This window comes from Gobio gobio, assembly GCF_949357685.1.
Source record: "Gobio gobio genome assembly, chromosome: 11".
Classification (NCBI taxonomy): Eukaryota; Metazoa; Chordata; class Actinopteri; order Cypriniformes; family Gobionidae; genus Gobio; species Gobio gobio.
This window is the reverse complement of record NC_137104.1, coordinates 38,309,690-38,331,018: the sequence shown is the minus strand read 5'-3', so window position 1 is coordinate 38,331,018 and position 21,329 is coordinate 38,309,690. Positions and strand designations below refer to the sequence as shown.

At 37.6% G+C, this 21,329-nt stretch overlaps 1 protein-coding gene across 4 annotated transcripts in view; it reads right to left on the bottom strand.

Moving 5' to 3' along the window:
• The window catches only part of arhgef2a (Rho guanine nucleotide exchange factor (GEF) 2a), an 86,940-nt gene that overhangs the window by 37,100 nt on the left and 28,511 nt on the right, over positions 1–21,329 (bottom strand). For 2 of the 4 annotated variants that reach the window (XM_079830214.1, XM_079830216.1), the window contains 5 exons: positions 21,035–21,209; positions 20,221–20,326; positions 18,545–18,584; positions 18,319–18,460; positions 17,547–17,579 (listed from right to left, as the gene is read on the bottom strand). In XM_079830214.1, the coding sequence (XP_079686340.1) occupies positions 17,547–17,579; positions 18,319–18,460; positions 18,545–18,584; positions 20,221–20,326; positions 21,035–21,209 (496 nt within the window). Of the gene's footprint in view, positions 1–7,976; positions 8,311–17,546; positions 17,580–18,318; positions 18,461–18,544; positions 18,585–20,220; positions 20,327–21,034; positions 21,210–21,329 lie in introns of those variants that run through there. The other 2 variants (XM_079830215.1, XM_079830217.1) reach the window with 2 other exon arrangements.

Here is a 21,329-nt window from a genome sequence, read left to right as displayed (position 1 = left end):
ATTTGTTTGTCTATATTTTTTCTTTAGATTTTGGACATAATTTTGTCCTCTCTTTGACCCTCTGGGGGTCTTTTTGACATATAATCTGCTAATAGGCTAATTGATGTGGGTTGAGCTAATTAATGGAGGCAGGTATTGCATGTTAGTGGGAAGTCTTTAAAACCCCTCAGGGGCCGTTTACACAACACCATTTTCATAGCCTGACATCCTCATACTCAATTCTAGTCAGAATATGAGTCTGATACTGCTCCATTGGGCTGTGATTATGGGGCGTGTTTCAACCGAACCAGGAGAGACCTCAATTAGATAGATCTACAACCAATCAGAGCAACGGAGTTACGCATAGTTGTCAACAGAACTCAACTGGACGCATGCTGGAAGAAGAAGAAGAAGATGAGTGTAAACGATCTTTGCCGGTGTTCTAAAAAGAATTTAAGGATACACGGAGTACTTACCAACACGATAATTTTTGAGAGAAATAGTAAAGGTGAATACATATACAAACAAATTCTCAGTTTAGGATTAGAACGAATTCAACCCAAGCACTCTTTGGTGACGTGAATGCTTACGTTACTGTTGATCATCTGTCCATCATCGTATAAAGCCCGCCCTGACAATTTCATTGGTCCGAACAGCTCCTGTTCGGGCATAGTTACTCCACAACGGATCCAGGCTACCATTTTCACACTGTGTTTTCGCCATTCATTTACACAACAAAACGCAAACTTTTGAAAAAGGGTTTCAAAGTGCACGTTTTTGAAAACGATCACATTATAGTCTCTGGGTAAACTACAGAAATGCAAATATGTGACCTTGGACAGCAAAATAAGTCATAAGTCGCACGTGTATATTTGTGGCAATAGCAAAAGGGTCAAAAATGTACTTTTATGCCAAAAGTCATTAGCATATTAAGTAAAGATCATGTTCCATGAAGATATTTTGTACAATAAATATATATAAAAAATGTATTATTAGTAGTATTATGCATTACTAAGGATTTCAAATTTAAAGGCGATTTTCTCAATATTTCTTTTTTTTTGCACCCTCGCATTCCAGATGTTCAAATAGTTGTATATCGGCCATATATTGTCCTATCCTAACAAACCAATTTTTAAAAAAAGACTGGTTTTCTGGTCCAGGGTCACATTTGTGAAAACTGTGACGTCATGCACACGTGTATTATTATAGGCATGTAGTTTTTCTTTACAGAGTGACATCGCCAACTACTGGCATGAGTAAAAAGTGTTTTTAATCGTTTTCACGGATTCCATTTTTAGTACATTGTTAAATGTCCTCTAAGTTTGGGCGTTTTGACTGGAGGGGGAAGGAGAGTTTGAGAGGGACTAAGTTGAGTGATGAACAAACAAATAAACGAATAAAATGAAGTGATGACTGCGACTATTGGGAGGTTGATTAGTTTAAAATAATGTGTAAAGAAAAAGAAAGGGAGAGGAAAAAGGGGTTTATTTGTGTTTGTCCAGACCAATCAATTACATTTTTATGGCACTGTATCCAATACAAGCTGTCAAAATCAGTGTACCGGTGTTATTTTAGTATTTATGTACTATTATAGTATTTATTGATATATTATGTTAACATTTAGCATTTATTTTTATATTTTCAATTCAATTTTAAGTTTTCTTATGTGCTTTTATCATGTGTTTATTAGTTGTTGTTTTATTTTTAATATAATTTTTTATTTGTCTGTAGTAAAGTTAAAGGCTCAGGGAAGAAGGAGGTGGGATTGTTCAATGTAGCTTTAATCTAAAAATAAACACAAATAACAAAACAAAAGTAAAGTGGAAACCCCTCATGGACGTCTGTCACATAATCGTAAAACAAAACACAGCATAAAGTCCAGGTCCTCTCTCGTCCTTCACTGTCGTTTATCCTTCCGGAGAGTCTCTGTGAGACTAGAGGCCGGTGTAACACGCAGGTGACACTCCATTCCCACTGCTCTCTGCCCCGGCCTACTATCATTTATTTTTATTTCAGTTTTCATAATCTTAGTACTTCAACGTATATTTATTTCTGTTAGCTGTCAAGGCAACATTTCTAATTTTCATTTAAGATTTTTTATTTTACATTTTTCATGTATAGTTTATATTTTATTTCAGCTTTACAGAAAACAATTTTTACTTATTTTAGTTTAGTTTTAGTTAACAATAACAATATGATGAGCACGAACCAAGAAGGTATAATACCTGGCGAAAGCTATCCGAACTCCAAGCTGCCATTTTACACTTTGAGCAGTCACTAGCAAAACATCCCCCATAATATTATGAACTATTTATGATTAATAAGTTCCTGTCTGCTGCCTTTGACGTCACAGCTCATACACTGACAGGATATTTGATAGAGTTTAGGACAGTGTATGTTCATGTGGTGCCATCGGCCAATCAGCAATGCCATGTAATCATTTTCCATTGGCTCCGTGGCATTTAAAACACAAAAAAACACACTGCAGCTTTAAATGAATTGATTAAATCCAGGCATCCATTTTGTACAATTAACAGAGCGACTCTGTAAACTCAATTTTACCCAACAACAAATCTTGATTATAAAAGCTTTGATCAGCAGCTGGTGTTGGTTAATATGCTAGTCAGCATTTTACAAGAAACTCTACTTGGCCATGGCTGATCTGATCATCTTCCTCTTTCATACATATTTTATGACGAGTTGATTGCAAAATTAGGGAAAGCGAAAGGCAAATGTCCAGACAAACAATTTTAAAAATTTATTTGAAATGTCAACTGCATTCTTAAAATATTTCGGAATAAACATAAGCCGAAAAATGTCCATACTGAATGTATAGAAGGTCTGTATTCCTTGGGAAAATATTTTTTATCTTTTTATAATTTTTTAAAAAGTCTCATATTTTTTCACCTCTGAAAATAGACACACTAAGGTCCTGTTTTGGGTTCGGTTCTAAAAATCGGCCTCTCTGTTGACATGCAAAGCAGGAAATAATGAGAGCACTTCCTCTTTCTAATCTGCAGGAGGCATGAGTAAAGGTTGCCATAGGAACACGGACATGTGTTGGAAGTAAGCAACAGAAAATGTATTATAAAAAACACTTAGTGTGTTAGTGTGTAACAGTCCGAAACCTGCAGGATATTGCTTTCGAATTACGAAATATAAATTGACCTAGTTTGTCCATAAGCAGAACTTCCAGGATGCCTCTGCATCGTTTGCTACGCATATGTACGATCATCTCTGCAGATTTGGGAAGTCGCAATAGTTCATGCTAAATGAAAATAAATGGAGAACAAAGCATGTGGCCAGGGTGGGGTTTGTGTAGATAAAGTGACACTTTTTTTTTTACAGTTAATCTTGAGTATGACTCTAACTACAGAGGCACAAACTAGGAGCAGCCAACATTTCCAAGTCTGTGTTTATAAAAATAATGTCAGGCTAATGAAATGTATCTTGAAATGAAAACAGTTCACTTGAAAGTTGACATTGAATCAATATATCTGCACAAAAGCATGAACGCTATGTTCCCCAAGCACATTGTTGTCTAGGTTCAGCGAGCTTGTCTAAAGTTTGGAGTCATCTCCTGTCAAGGAAATAGGCTGAGATTGGCAGGACTTAACGTTGGTGCTCCAGTTTGAATAGTCCCAGCTCCAGATTTAGTTCAGCCTGCTGTGGCCTGATGGCCTGGATATAGCTGGCCTATGGGGAACTATGAGTGATTAGTTGACATTGACATTCTTTGCAAACACTTTCATACGAAAGTAATTTACACTACAGCACAAAGGACAGTAGCAGTCGACAGATACAGATTCTTTCAATAGCCAAAGCCGATATAATTGCCACTTTGGTATTTTTACAATTTCATGAATTGTTGTGTTTCATGAAAATAGCAGATTCCATGTGACAACATCCCCACTACTTTGTTGTTGGAGGATTTTGAAAATAACCCCAGGGATTGCTCCGGTTAATGGGCCAAGTGGGCATTGTCAATGGCCAAAAATTTACCAAGATCAGACGATTATATCAATTTATCTCTGCAGAACAGGGTAAATACTAGGACACCCAAACTAGGCCTTGGCAACTTAGAAGCTGCTCTCGGTTACATTTAAATTGCTCAAACGGATGTCTAACCTTTGACATCCCTATTTAACAGAAGAAGAGGTGGTGAGGTGCATGTGTGTGAGCAAAAACGCATCTCACTATTTAAAAAATCTTGCCATCGGACCTGAACCTGGAATTGATGCTTTCACTGAGTGCTATTTCTATGGCAACCTCTCTTTTGGCTCTCTTTCTCTTGAATGTTTCTCTGTGCGCGCACACACACAGTCTGTTGTTCAACATTCCCACTCAGAAACACCTACACAACTCAAACTCATACTGAAGCTAATAATTGGACAAAAAAGGTGCACATTCAGTGCCAAAAACATACAACCTCTTACTCAAGATGTCTTTACACACTAGAGTTAAAGCAGTCTCCGTGTTGGCTCCAAATTCTGTATAAATATGAAACGCCACATTAAAGCTGTTGTAATGTATGCAGCTCTGATCCACCTTAAAGGTAGCCTGACAAGCCAGACCCACATCAAGATGTTGGGTCTGGAAACTCACCATTGACAGGGCTCAATCCTAGGGGTGGGATAAGCCGAAGCCGAGGTCACTTTAGTTGATAGACTTTCGCCGTATCCGGTCGGCAAAACTTCGAACATATCTTCTTTTCTTAAGAATGACTTCAGTGCCATTCTTTGTTCTTTTCTCAAAGAAAAGAGTCTTCCAGAGTCGCGGCCAAAGCCAATTCAAAAGACCGCTGTTCGCCAGCTTCTTTGTTTACGAGTAGCACGCAGAACCTCCGCAACTCTGCCGTGATGTGCCGTCATTATGTTAAGCCCGCCCACCGACTCTACACACGCTGTGATTGGCCTGACCAGAGTTTGGTTTTTCCAGCTCTCAGGTCTACCGAGAGTTGCCAGACTACACTCGCGGCAAAATACATTTTCTGCCGCTAGGGTGCATCTAGATTTCTAGGCTACCTTAAAGGGTTAGTTCACCCAAAAATGAAAATTCAATCGAATTACTCACCCTCAGGTCATTCCAGATCCGTAAGACCTTCATTCATCTTCGGAACACAAATTAAGATTTCTGACCCCTCCATAGACAGCTATATTACACTTTCAAGGTCCAGAAAGGTAGTAAAGACATCGTTAAAATCGTCCATGTGACTCCAGTGGTTCAACCTTAATTTTATTAAAGGGTAACTTCAGTGATTTAGCATTAGGCTTTTTATCAGTAGAAACCCGGTAGTACATTCAAAGTATGGTACTTTCCCCCCTCATATCCCCCTGAGACGAGAGAATTAGGCAGTTTATTTCTGGAAAAATTCCTCCGATGACGCAAATATCGTCATTTTGCGTCATCAGAGGATTTTTTGGCCAAAGTCTAAAGACTACAGCCACTAGATGGAGCTGTTCCGCATGTTATCAACCCGCCCATAGGGGAAAGATCTCACGCACAGAATGTAAGACACAGACGGCCGCACGGACAATCATAATAACGGAGCGCGGTGCAGAGTAAAGTGAGTGTTTCAACTTTTCAATTAATTCCTGTGATAGTTTAGCTTCCATATGCGATCTGAAAACGTGCCAGAGTGGCGCTTAACGTTACCTCAGTTCTGCTCAGCTCTTCGTGAGGAATGAAATCTGACACTGCTGCGTCTGTGCCGTGACTTTCGTTCGGCTCACTCACACTTTATTGAAAAGACACGTTCAGTTTTTAATTGTAGTGTTTATTCTCTAACTGAACGAAATTATTGTATTACTATGAAGTTCAAAACGACGGTGTACGGAGTGGCCTCGTAGGGCAGCGAAGCAAGTGCATTCTGGGAGTTGTTGTCTTTCATCCACATGAGACAAAAATAAATTTTCTGTCTTTTCTCAGTCTAGAAGGCACCAAATTCAAAAATAATTTCACATTTCTACTGCATAAATGACCCAGTTTAAATACAAAGCTTAATGCTAAATCACTGAAGTTACCCTTTAAAGGGTTAGTTCACCCAAAAATGAAAATTCTGTCATTAATTACTTACCCTCATGTCGTTCGACACCCATAAGACCTCCGTTCGTCTTCGGAACACAAATGAAGATATTTTAGTTGAAATCTGATGGCTCTGAAAGGCCTCCATTGGCACGGTTCACTCTCAAGACCCTTAAAAGGTACTAAAGACGTCGTTACAAAGTCCATCTCACTACAGTGGTTCTACAATAACTTTATGAATCGGCGAGAATAGTTTTTGTGTGCAAAAAAACCCTAAATAACGACTTATATAGTGATGACAATTTCAAAACACGGCCTCATGAAGCTTCGAAGCGTTATGAATCAGTGAGTCGAATCATGATTCGGATCGCGTGTCAAACCGCCAAACTGCTGAAATTTGGCGATCCAAACTGCTGATTCGACTCATTGATTCATAACGCTTCGAAGCTTCATGAGGTTTGTTTTGACGTGTTTTGAAATCGTCATCACTATATAAGTCGTTATTTAGGGTTTTTTTGCGCACAAAAACTATTCTCGCCGATTCATAAAGTTATTTTAGAACCACTGTAGTGAGATGGACTTTGTAACGACGTCTTTAGTACCTTTTAAGGGTCTTGAGAGTGAACCGTGCATTGTGCCAATGGAGGCCTTTCAGAGCCATCAGATTTCAACTAAAATATCTTCATTTGTGTTCCGAAGACGAACGGAGGTCTTACGGGTGTCGAACGACATCAGGGTAAGTAATTAATGCCATAATTTTCATTTTTGGGTGAACTAACCCTTTAAGTGACGAGAATATTTTTTGTGTGCAAGACTTTATTCAACAATTTATTCACGTCTGTGTCAGACTCTTACGCTGTTGACGCAATGTAAACTTCCAGAAAGCCGGCTTACCCCTGGCTGGCGCTGTTCACGTGAGCACCATGACGCATGCGCATAAGTCGATCTGCCGTAGAACTAAGAAGCGCTGTACTGTTTACACTACGGCAACAGCGTAAGACGCTAAAAGAAGTTGTTGAATAAAGTCATTATTTTTGTTTGTTTTTTGCACACAAAAAGTATTCTCGTCGCTTCATAAAATTAAGCTTGAACCACTGTCAAATGGGCGATTTTATCGATGTCTTTACTATCTTTCTGGGCCTTGAAAGTATTCATTAAATTGCTGTCTATGAAGGGGTCAGAGAGCTCTCAAGATTTCATCAAAAGTATCTTCATTTGTGTTCTGAAGATGAACAAAGGTCTTACAGGTTTAGAAGGACATGAGGGTGAGTAATTAATGACAGAATTTTCATTTTTGGGTGAACTAACCCTTTAACCCATAGTATCAAACACAACTGTGATGCTTTGCTTCGGTGTAAATGAAATGCAGAATCAGAACAGCCTTAAAATTGCTCATATGCATGTTTCTATATCCATAATCTCATAATGAAAACATTAATTTCATAACATTCATTTATTAAACAACTATAATGTGTAAATTGTGCTGCTTTTGCATCATACCAAAGATGACATCACACTGCATAAAAGCCACAAACTTACAGTCCTGGAAAGCATTATTCACTGTCAAACAACAGCAACATTAACATTTTAGTCTGTCTGGCCCTTTAACCCCCATTCTATAATGACGAGGAAGAGGATAGCAGCAATTTAAGTGCAAATTACTGTATTTCCTTGTTTATATATACACAACCTCTAGGTTAATAGCTGATGTATTTTTATTGTAGATAAAACTTTTATTGTAGACATGAATTTTTATTGTAGACATAATAGCCTACATTCTACAATGTAGGCTATTATGAAAATAAAAAATAAAGTTAGATAGAAACGAACCGAACTCACTTTTCAAAACCTAATATTTCCATAGTCAACAACCAATATTATAACCATGACGAACAAATATTAAAGTGGACAATTCAAACACATTTATTTGAATTCTCGCGATAAACTGGTTCAACACGCGTCGTTGCACTTACCCGCTGACTGATCTCTCTCATCCTTTCCTGGCGAAGTTTCGACAGATCCGCTACGCGAGACATTGCGATATTTTAAACGTCTTTAGTACAACGAAAAACGAATCCTCTTACGGTAAAATCACATGTATATCCCATTAATTAAGATAAAAGTTCCTTTTTGGTCCCGTGTATGTGTAATAGCAGCGTTTTAATAGGCAGGAGACATTCACAGAGCAGCGCAGTGCTTTAACTTTGAGAGATACGCTGTTCCTCTCTCTCTCTCTCTCTCTCTCTCTCTCACACTCTCTCTCTCTCACTCTCTCTCTCTCCTCCCCTTCGGTGAGACTGTTGCCTCGTTCAGGAAGCGCAAAATGACTGTATTCATGACTATATTCCAGACCGCCCCTACCCTTATTAAAACACTCTCACTGTAATTCTAGACTGCTTAGGTTGAACATACCATATATAATAATAATTGTATATGGTTAATTTGAAACTGGTGGTATTTGTGTCTCTCACACGCATGTGTAAAAAGATAAAATATACCATTTTGTAAATATTTCTAAACTTATCACGAAAAAATGATTACTTTTTATTTTATTCAAGAAGTAAACATATCCCTCTGATCTCTTTAAATCTGTTTTGTTCTATTCATCCATAAAAATACATTAAAGTCAATCCCCTTGAGCACAAACTTTGTCAAATTGAACTGTAAAACTAACATCCTTTTACCTTTCTGAAGGCAGATCCCTACAAATGTATTCATGTAGCTTGAGACTGCAATTTATTAATACTTAAACATTCATTTGATATCATGTGTAAAATTGCAACAAAAAAGAAAACTATTGACTATTGTCGTTTAAGTTCGAAAGATGCCACCATCAGTCATGACGTAATGATAAGTGAAACAACAGCAATGAAGACTCTCAAACCCTGTGGCTGAACTCTTTCAAACAATGACGTCAACTTTAGCACCTATTCAGCATTTCTCAGAGAGATCTAGAAGGAACTAAGACCGATTTGGAAATTGTGGTCTGCACACACACACACAGGCAAAAAGCACCCATGAGTAAAATCAGACCAGTGGAAATGAAAATGAAACGATTTAGAAACAAATTACAGTTAATGTATTATGCAAATGAACACAACCTACAATTTCACCTTAGATTGGCAACCATGCATCCATTTCTAAATGCTGCAGTATTTCAGTGGCTCTGCACGCACCTCTGCAGCGTTTACCTCTGTGTACCAGGAAAGGCAGAAAATGGTGGACGTTTTCTTTTTGGAAAGGAGCCAAGGGAAGAGGAGGGGGGATTCTTTTCCCGCCTTGGCCACATCTGTCGCCATGCCAACAGTGTACTTATACTTTGGCTGGGTTATGAGGGGAGCCTGGAAAGTTTACAGTGGGCGGCAAGGTTTTGGGTTTATATGGGCACATTCACACAAGCGTGCAAAAGACTGGTTGCTCCTGTGTTTTCTTTTTTCTTTTTTAAATATGTTGCATGGTTTAAAGCTAGTCAAATCTCTCAGCAGATTAAAGCAAGATTAAAGCAGGTCAAATCTTTCAACAGCTGTACTGTCCCGTCAAGTCATTTTGGATTCGTCAAACAATACTGACTGTAGCTCAGATTTACATAATCTAGTCTACATAATCTGGTTGTGGAACAGATAAAAGACCAGAGTTATATGAGCAGAGATTGGGAGTTAGAGAATAAAATTAAAAGCTCAGATTAAAAAAAAAAGGGGAAAAAAGAAAAAAAAAAAATCTGAAAAATACTTTGGAGCCAAGCAGCAGAACCGTACAGTGTGTTTATTTTTGATCAAATAAATACAGTCTTGGTGAGCATAAGAGACTTCTTTCAAAAAAGCTTAATTATACCAAATTTTGCCCCAAGTGTATATACACACACAAATATATATATAGTACATACATACTATACATTTCATTAACTTGATTACTTAAGTTAAAATAAATGGTCAAAAACAAATAGCAAGACTCAAACAGTATGACTGTTTGGTGGTTATGTAGTAAAATAGTCAGTTACATCATCGTTTGGCTCTCAGAAACCCATCCGTCCATCGATCACCATCACTATTTCAGTTAAAAATTGATGGCTCTTTCTGTGAAATCCACCAGCTCTTCAACTTTAAATAGTGAAGCATCATTCTCTCTCTCTCTCTCTCTCAGTCTTTCTCTCTTTGGTTCACTGTCTCCAAGGAAGGACAGATTGCACTGTGGGCGGACTTCCACACAAGTGTTTCAACACTTGTTCTCCCTCTTACTCACGATTTCTTTAATTTCATGCGCACAATCTTTCTTCCTTGTGTTGGTAACAACAAATCCGTGGCATGGGACCAGCTATATTGTTTATTAGCAGTCAGATTTCAGCCCCTGCAGCACTCCTGAGCGAATCAATAATGATGAATACTCTGTTTTCACTGAGGGCTGCCTCTGTACTCGGATACTGCTGAGGTTATTGGAGCGATCTGCTGCAAGCTATGCTAATAAGCGAGATGCCACTTCATAATCAGTGCCAGTTCAACAAGTACACTGGCTGCAGATCTAATAGGCTGATCTTGTTATTCACTCTATCTTAGGATTAAAAATAAATATAACAAAATAATAATTATTATTATATAAATAACTAGCCTTTTTTGCTTTTCCACTTTTTGCTTTTTAGACAAAAATTACTTCAAAATGTTTTTGAAAAAAATATATAAATACATTTTCAAATACATTAAAAATCATTTGAATCTAAAACAAAGATTTGGAATAAATTATTTATTCACTAGAAAAGCAAAAGTGTTAATCTTTGTGGCAAGCAGGGCGGGCCCGAGAGCCGTGGGAACGGAGCGAGGCCAGTGGCGCGATTGCTAATGTGCGTCACACCGGCCTCGAGTCTCACGGAGGAACTCCGGAAGGATAAAAGGAGGAGTGACGACAATGAAGGACGAGAGAGGACCAGGCCTGGGGCCTAATTTATAACCGTTACATATGCAAAAAAACGAGTCTGACGGCAGAAGGTCTGGACTCTATCACAGCTTTCATTGGCCAATGACTGCCCAAGAGGAAATTTGACTGACATGTAACGCAATCAATCACAGTTTTTTTATTTTTTCAGACCGCCGTGCATCTATAAATTATTAATTCAAGAACGACTTGCAAATTTACTGCAACAATGGAGCCGCGAACTTCACGTACTATTGAGAATCCAACGTTTAGTTGATCCTGGTGAGCGCTCAATGTCACGGTTGTAAACACGACGGCGTTCTTCTTCCACAAGGGGCTTTGGCGTCACTGCATTTGTTTCCAGGCGGATCATTAAGGAACGCGACACACGTCTCGTGGACATCCTGTAGAATTAGTTTCCAGAAGAGTCCATATGCATTAGACGTTCAGCCAATGGTCTATGGCTACTGGTGGATTCAAGTACTCCTGGGTTGTGTTTACGACATCATGTGCGTTCAAGTCTCTTTGGTCGGAGCAAGATGGCGGTGTACCATCTTTTAATGAATTTCACGAAAATACAGCAAGGTTTGTTAACTCTGCATATAGAAAATGAAGAACAAAGAATGCGCATCAGGTGAGTTTTAATCTTTTACATTTTTAATTCATCTATGAAGCCACTGTAAACTGTATCATTATATATTAGGTTATATATTAGGCTAATTGTAATTATAACAAGCACATGATAAATGCCCGTTTCTAGGACAAGTTAAACATAGAATTTCAACAAAAATGTACCGACAACTACAGACGTTGCATCCATTGATTCTGCCATGTTTCTCACTGACCAGGCCCAACTCGCACAGATTGAGGCTTAAAGAAAATCCCGAACTTCCCACTGGTATTTACGACTACCACGGTGTTCATGTGCGTTCAACTCGCAAATACGATCTTTAAGACATGACTTGAACGCACCATGAGACTAACACAAAACCGGCCCTGGAAGAGGCCCACCTCCTACACATTAGTTGTGATTTATAAAAACAAACTCAACAGGAAAATTTGTGCACCAATACGCAAACTCTGACCCATGCGTACAAACAGTGAGCTGAGGGACTGACACAGATGAAGGAAAACCTCTTTAAATTCTCATTATGAGTCCTAATCATAAATACAGTGCATGTTCACAATAACAGTTTAAATAAATAAAATTATGATTTAAACTCTGTTTTACATCTGATATACACATTTAGAATAAATGTCATTCTCATTAAATGGAGTTAAGCGCTTAAATTACATGAAATCATTATCCAGAAGTTACAACATTTTTTATATTCTAATAAATAGAAATATTTGTAGTGGATGCAAAGCTTTTGAACACTTTTCCTGTGGCATGCTGTGTTTTAATGTTTTAACATGGCAGTGAATTGTTGTTTCGAGAGAGGCACTACACTTTTTCTGTAAGTTGAATACGGAAGGCGATATGGCGGAAGCTAGAGATGTTAATTTATAAAGTTTTAAATATGGATCTTTTTCTTACACAAACGCATCGCTTCAGAAGGCCTTTATTCCTTTTTTCTCTTTTGTTCCTGATTAAAAGGTCATGCGTCTCCTTCAGACGGGCCACATACACACGGTAAAGTTTTAGGAGTGACAATAAAATTTAAATACAGTAGTGAATCCACCAAATTATTGATCCATTACAGAACATGAATCACTCCCAGCAACTGACACCAAGTTAACCATCCCAATGTTCTGGCATCTTGCATGTTTGGTATCTACTGTTTTTGACCTAAATAATATTACAGCAACCAAAGATTTGTTATGTTCTGCAATTAACTGTGGCTGAAGAGATCTACAGGTATCAAACTGTCGCAAACTCAAAAGTCACTGAAGTCTACAATCAAAAGTCAGAAATTTCTATATGCACTGATTTCTTATCAAATTCCTTCAAAGCCAAATTATGTCAGCTATGCTATAGACATTCCTTTTATAGTGTATGCCAATAATTAATTCATTTGATCCTATTTTGGGAGAAAAATATATCAAATTGATATCTCTAAGTGTCCTGATCTACAAGGAAAAAAGTTACTTTGTCATTTTATAGATTGATCTAACCTTTAATGCTGTCTAAGAAATAGAACTAATTTATGAGTTATGTGCACTTTGTCTCACAATTTGCATTAAACTGAAGCTGTTAGTTACAATGATAGTGGGTGTTAGCTGTGGCCATGACTCTACACTGAAATAGATGGATAGAGAGAGAGAGAATGAAAGAGAGAGAGAGGGAGCGTTGCTGTGGGTTACCACTCTATAGAGGAGGCACTCTTCAGAGCAGCTTTCTGCGGCAGACGAGAAAATGTGTTTCTCTCTCTCTCTGTGTGTGTGTGTGTGTGTGTGTATGACAGTAGGAGTTATAGTGAGGATGGTGTGTGTGTGTGTTTCTGCAGAGATAATGACCAGGTTCTGGAGGCTGAAGCCCACGAGGCCTGTCATTCAGCACAAACCGTGTCACACAACACAACGTGATGCCTTAAGGTGAACGTGTGTGAGCACATTTGTATTCATGAGTGTATTTCTAATTTTGGCTAAGTGAGATGCAGCATCAATCATAGAGGTTATGGAGAAGTTAAACAAACAAACAAAAAAGTTTGTCTCACAAACATACACACAGGGCTGGGGGATATATTGAATAATCGTGATATATTTGTGATTTTACACACAACGGTATATAATAATATCAATGTTTAAAGGTGCTAAAATATTTTTATATTTAAACAGTAAAGTTTCCTTGTTTAGTTAGTGAAGAAATGTAAAATATTTAAAATAGATTAGCGCTTTGAATTTATTGCAACAAGGCATTGGTTTTGTTTAAATGGGGAAAAAACCTAACAAAAAAAAATTATAATTTTTTTTTATGTTCTTGAAAGAAGTCTATGCTCACCAAGGCTGCAGTTATTTGATAAAAAATACAGTAAAAACAACAATATTGATACAATTATAGCCTAAATATTACTACAATTTAAAATAACCACTTTATACTTTAATATATTTTGAAATGTAATTTATTCCTGTGAGGGTAAAAATTTATTTTTTAGCAGTCATTACTTCAGTTTTACACAATCCCTCAGAAATCATTCCAATATGTTGATTTATTGCTCAAGAAACATTTCTTATTATCAATATTGAAAACAGTTGTGCTACTTAATTTTTTTTTCAAGATGCTGAATAGAAAGTTCAAAAGAACAGCATTCATTTGAAATACAAATCTTGTATTTCATTATAATTATGCAAATATTTATATATAATACACACACACACACACACACACACACACACACACACACACACACACACACACACACACACACACACACACACACACACACACACACACACACACACACACACACACACACACACACACACACACACACACACACACACACACACACACACACACACACAATTATTAATTAATAATAACTTTAGATAACTTTATCTAATATTGCTCACACCTCATTCATTTTTCCATTTCAAAATAACCCAGATCCCAGTCTGTCAGTGGAGGTGTGGGAGGAGCTCTCGCTAACACATGTCTCACAGATGTTTGCCCTTGTGGTGGGATTGCCAAATCAGTGCAAAGGCTTTATAACCTTAAAAAGGCCCTGTGCTCCACCCTGCGGGCCCCTCCGTGACTTTATGAGCCTTCCAAAAACTTGGAGTAAACAGCGTAGCAAATGGTCGATAGTGAGGGGAGACACAGTTGCTGAAAAATGACTGCCAGTAAAAAAAATCTGACAGTAATACTCCAAGCACACATGTCCGTCTGCACTCTCTGAGTATTTCCCACTTGATGAAACATATTTTATGACACTTAAGAAAGGAACTCTGTAATGTGTAATGCTCAATGTCTTCTATCAATCTTCTAAGACTTCCATGTAAAGTGGAGTAGAAAAGAGAAAGTATACTAGCTAATAAACAGGGTGGTGGGGAAGAAAGAGCAACTGAAAGATACAAAGAAAACAGAGGGGACGTCTGAGAGTTAAAGATAATGGGAGAAGGAAACAGGCCAGACGATGAGATGACTCTGCCAGACTGTTTACTTTGCAGCTAATAATCATTGTACACACACGCTGGCCGTGCACATGCGCACACACAAACCCCCCACACTATATACCAATGTGTTGTATGATTACTGCATGCATTTATATTCGCTGCACAGGTTTCACTACAAACTTGATAGATAAAGTTTGTTAGAGCGATGATTTTGGCTTAACAAAGCCTTGTCTGAAATGTAAAAAAAAAGTTTTACAGGGCCATACAGTCCTTGCTGCAAGGTGGTATAAAATGATGGAAAGCATTTTGAAAGTTTTTGTTAAATCAAGGCAAATGTTCCACTACGTCCACAAAACTGTAGTAACACCATGGTACTTTTTGTAAGGGTTACTTATTCTTCCCACACAATCCACTTGATGTAATTAAATAGTCTTTGAAGCGTATGTCTAAATTGTTCCCACTCATTGGTAAATAATGAATTCCCAAAGGCTGATAGAGTTAAAAACAAACAGTCATGCTGCTTTAAGATTGTGCCTGTGGTCTGTCCTCTCACAAGCTCCTTCCTTGTGTGCGTATGGGGTCAGATCAGGCTCCAAACAGCTGACTGGACCCGTGTGTAATTGTTTGTGTGTGGGTAAGTGTGTGTAAGCGTCTGGAACTTAGAGAGAGAAGCTGAAAGCGCTTTCAAGGAAGTTTAGTCACATGAACATCGGTCTGTGCTTCCCAGCTGATCATATGGTTGTGTTATAATCAAATGGTGAAAATGCATAAGAACATTTAAAAAAAAAAACTCAGACAGAAGTATGTTCACTAACCCTCAAATAAAAATGATTTACAGAAAACGGTCCAGTACTATAAATCTGGCAAGATACAGTTTAAAAAGTCGAGGAAAACTGTTTAAAAACAGGACGAGACTATTTAAGTGAAGAGTCTAGCTTGTTTTATAAAGAAAGTGCCGGCCTCATAAAACTCCTCCCTTCTTTTGCTGGACTGTTTGTGTTGGAGCCTGTGGGCCTGGCACGAAAATCATATTTCCTAAAGTAGACGGGTAATCAGGAGTGCCAATTTCTGCCGACGCTCTCTTAAGATCTACGCAGAAAGCGTGTGTGTGATTTTTTTTGTGGCATGATGTCAAGGAAAGACCCGCAATTCAAACAGACCTTTAGATGTAACCTTTAGATACATAAGAGTATGTGTTTAAATGATAACTGGGTGATTGTGACGAATTATATTGAACTGGCACATGGGAAGGTTTATATGAAAACCGGTTTCTGCTTCAGAGTAAAAATAAATAATAAATGACTAAAAGGGTAACTGCGATCCTCTTCCCCAATTGTGACCTCACTTCTTGTATTTACCAATACAAATAATATTAATAATAATAATAATAATAATAATAATAGAAGAAAAAGAATAAGAATTTTAGGTTTACAATGGGATATAGTTTAAATCTTAACGTTAATTAATTTATATATACAACCATTTAAAAGTTTTGTGTCAGGATTTTAGTTTTTTTAAGAAATTGAAACTTATATATAAAGTGGTGGCCAAAATTATTAGAACAATTGGCATCTGGGAGTCGTCTTATTGGGCCTGGATTTATTTTCCAAGAGGACAATGACCCAAAACATTCTTCTAACTATTGCCGGAACTACCTGGAATCTGCTGGGACATTGAAAATGATGGACTGGCCCCCTCAAAGTCCGGACCTCAACCCCATCGGGCACATTTGGGGCGAGTTGGAAAATAAACTGGACAGATCTATTGTGCTTCAGTTGCAGAAGGCATGGGATAACATTAGTGTTGAAGTTCTCAGGGGAAAAATATTGACACTATGCCAGAGAGATGTGCTGCTGTAATTGCTGCAAAAGGTGGACGTGCCATATATTAAAGTTAAAAGTGGATAAAAACAGTACGACTCACTTCATCTGATATTTGATGGTCAGAGCAACCATCTGCATGTTTCATGAACATTATGAAATGAAATCATGTTTTGGAGGCTAAAAAAGGTCAATATTTTCAGATCTGTCAGGCGTTCTAATAATTTTGGCCACCACTGTATATATATATTATACAATGCAATATCACAATATTATTTTTTTACAGTATTTTTGATTAAATAAATGCAAACTTAGTTAATGTTTTTGAAAGAAGTCTGTCATGCAAAATCATATATCTCATGGTAAACTGTCTCACTGTAAAGATTAATCTAATTATCTTTATTATATAGATACTGACTTCTGAAACAGTCACGTTCTTGGACTGTCAAATCTAAAGAAGTCTAACACTAATGTGAGCAAACGAGGACTGGGTTTCACGATCACTGCGATACTGACTCAAAACAATGTCATCTTCAGACCTGTCATCACCCGACCGTAAAATCCTGTTTTCTCATGTGTCACAGTAGTAAACTGGGTCAAAGATAATATTTTGACCGCTGTCCATCCTTAAAACTACAAAAGCTGCTTTTCCATTCAGTCATATGGGTTTCTCAATGTTTCCTTTAACAGCCAATAGATAGCTTGAATTAACTGCAACTTAAAGGGATAATTCGCCCAAAATGAAAAAAGCCATAATTTACTCACCCTCATTTCATTCCAAACCCGACTTTCTTTCTTCTGTAGAATATAAAAGAAGATATTTTGAGAAACGTCTATGTGTTTGTGTTCATACAATGAAAGTCAATGGTAACCAAAACTTTTACTAAAATTCTTCAAAATATATTATGTTCCACAGAAGAAAGGCTGTCTCTCAAACACAAAAAAGCAAGAAAATTGCATGTCATCACATTAAATCGCTGGGACTTTTTTAACATTTCTGAATTTAATCAAATAAACGATTATGGATTCAATAAGCCAAAAAATCTGTGGCGGTTTTTGATGAGTTTTGGGTCTGGCTGCTAAGTTAGCAACAGTGAGTCAGCATTTGCCAGGTTCTTATGATTCATAGCAAGCTTGAGTCTGATTCTAAGTATAAACCGAGCTGTGGAATTTGAGCTGGAGGCTTAATGAAAGTTGGAACCATTTATTATCAGATCAAGAACTAACAATAAAGGCAGAAACTGACGTGTTAGAGAAAACAAGTGGAGGAGGGACATCCAGGGTTTGATGTCAATTATCAAGCTCTCTGTCAAGCACGACTGTCTAACTCTGCCCTCTGTTGGACTGAAATAACACTATCATCCGGTTACACTACACTGAAATCGCTAGTTTTAGTGAAGAAGGCGGCAAATGCTGCATGTGACTGGTAACACTTCACTTCTGATGAAAGATGAACACATCCACCAAGCAGAAATGATAATTAACGCAAACATTCTTTTGCCTTCTAACACACTGGGAAAGAAAGCTGGACTCTTACCTTGTGGATAGCGGTCATCTTGCGTAGGAAGCTCAGTGTTCGTTCCAAGCGATTTCCTGATGCGTGATGCTCTTTGTTTTCGTCCCCCTCAGCCTTTATTTGTCCTACATCCAAGCCCAGAGCAGCATACTCACTTTCAATGCTGTACCAGAAAAAAAGTGAAATAGTTGCATTAAAAGTATGGATATTTAAAATATGTAAGGACATGCCTGATTAAAACACACACCTGTAAGATGAATCTCCAATCTGGTGGTACGAAACACTCTCTAGATCGCCAAACAAGACAAGAAAACAAATTCTTATTGATTTAAGGAAATAACTTGAATTCAAACAAGCACATGATGTAAAGTGTCATCTTAATGTTAGTTTCCATTATAGAGCAAAGCAGAAATGTCACCAAAAAAAGAAAGAGTCAAAAATACTTCACCTGTGGTGAAAATAAAGTTTTTAATGTTGTTTATATGTCTATGTGGTGTTTTTAATATGCTATAAGACAAACCATGTGCAAATTCATAAGTCAACACCGTTGCTGAGTATTTTTTCTTAAAAACTGCAGGGATCTAAGACTCAAAAACGCGGTTTGAAATCGATGGTGTTTCATTACCTTGTATCCAATCACATCAACACGTGGGCAGGCTTTAGCATATCATTAACTATGACCACTGTGAAGCAGGGGAGTCTCAAGAGAAGCCAGTTATCCAGGTATATTTTTTCTGTTGATATGATCAGGTTGATTTAGCAATATAGCGGGTGTATCATGTATATTTCGATGTTATGATGAACTATATGCCTTTCTCTACTGATGTTCTGAGTTGTTCAAAGATTTTCTAAGGATACTGATTTTTAGAAGGTAGACTGAGGCCCCGTACCCACGGAGACGCGTTTAGCTGTATGTCATTTTTTATTGTATCACTGTTTCATCCAGGTGGATCCGGCGTTTTGGGAGCCTGAAACCCCTATTTTTTTAAACTGGTCCCAGAGTGGATAAATCTGAAAACGTCACCCTTGCGTTTTTGTGTGTACAGCCAATCTGTATTTTGTGACACGATGATGTCATCGCCCCACATCTCGCGCATGCTCCAAGTCTTCTTCTCCGTTTTTAGTGTTTCTCTGTGGCAGAATTACAGTGCTAAATACTGGTCTGCATGTATACTACATCGTTTTGAGTCGGTTTCAGTGGTTTCGTGTGTACGCAGATATTTCTTGAGACGAGGGGGAAAAAAAGATTAGACAGGGAAAACTCTGGCTTTGTGTGGATGTGGCCTGAGAAGGCGAATGGAAATATGGTTTGTGTAACATTGGCAACACATTATTAGCCGCTTGATAACGTAGTCAAGCAAAAGGCTAATCATATTATTTACCGTTATGTGTCCGACGTTGTAAAGAGAGATACCATTGTGCAACGTTTACTACAGTAAAGTTGAGCGAGTTGGGTCTCTGAGCCTGTGTGAGTGAGTGGAGGCGGGGCTAATTTGCATATTCATGAATCGGTGTATACTAAATGAAGCAATGTTACATTCAAACCATTTTAAGGCATGAAGATTTAAAAAAAACATTTAAATGTCATTTTGGTGATCAAAGATGACTTTTAAAGGATACAATTATTGACTACAGGGGAATAAACAGGGAAAACTACACTACCACTCAAAAGTTTGGAGCTGGTAAGAATAATTTGAATGTTTTTGAAAGAAGTCTCTTATGCTCACCAAGGCTGCATTTATTTGATCAAAAATACAGTAAAATAGTTTTTTTTTAAACTCTTTTCCACTTACTGACCCTAAATTTTATAAGAAATGGAAACAAAAATCTCAGAAAAGAACCACATAGCAAAAGGAATTAATCATTTAATTTAAAATTAATTCGTATGAATGAGCTTTGAAATCCCAAACACAATTAACTGACCATGGCAGTAGGAGCGTGGACGAGGGGCGGAGCTCTTAGGCCTCTGTTGCATCATACACAGGCTGGGGGCGGAGGCACTGCAGCCATGCATCTGATTGGACTGCTCCTAAAACAGAGATTTAGAAAGAATAAAAAAATAAATAAAAAAAAACACACACAAAACAGAAACATACTGATAGAAAACAAATTTACCTAAATAAAATAAATTGATTTCATATACACTACTGTTCAAAGGTTAGAGGGTGGTAATTTTGTAGATTTTCTTTTTTCCATACTTATCCAGACATGGAAGTGACTCAAATCTAATTCCGTACTTTTCCAAACTGTGTGGGAACTCTGGAATACTCCAGTCTTCTGTGTCACATGATCCTTCAGAAATCTAATATATTCTAATATGCTGATTTGCTGCTCAAGAAACATTTCTAATTATTAATGATGTTAAAAACAGCTGTGCAGCTTAATATTTTTGTGGAACATTTATACACTTTTTTTCAGGGTTCTTTGAACAGAAATTTCTAAAGAACAGCATTTATTTGATTTTTTTTGTAATATTGTAAAAAATACTTTTCTCACAATTTAATGCATTGTTCATGCACAGTTCATTTTTAGTGTTATTTTATTTTGCGGGACAAATTTTACATTTTCCTTAAATAACTTACAAAAATACAGTCTGAAACTCTCACATTTGTTGGGTTTCCCCCATCTTTTTCAACATTTGATCAATTAAATCACAGAAGGTCAAAAGGAAAAATGTTGGATGCTGGTCACATGTACACAGTACACAGCAATGCATTAGTTGTGTGCATGTTCTAACCTCTAGCACTGATCGGTGATGTTCCTGATGCTCTGCACCGACTTCCTCCTCTGTAAGTGACGTCAGGGAGGCTTGAGTGACAGACCTGCGGCGGGCTTCACGAGCTCTCTTTGCTCTCAATGCACCGGTCAGCACCAAGGACATCTCATCCGGGTCCAGATCTTCCAGACTCACACTGAAAAAGAGACAGAATCAACACCAAATGCACATACATTGTTTTTGCATGACATGATACAATAACTCACGGCAAGTAATTATAGGTCAGACTTGTTTTTGTCCTGTCGTCTGATGAGTA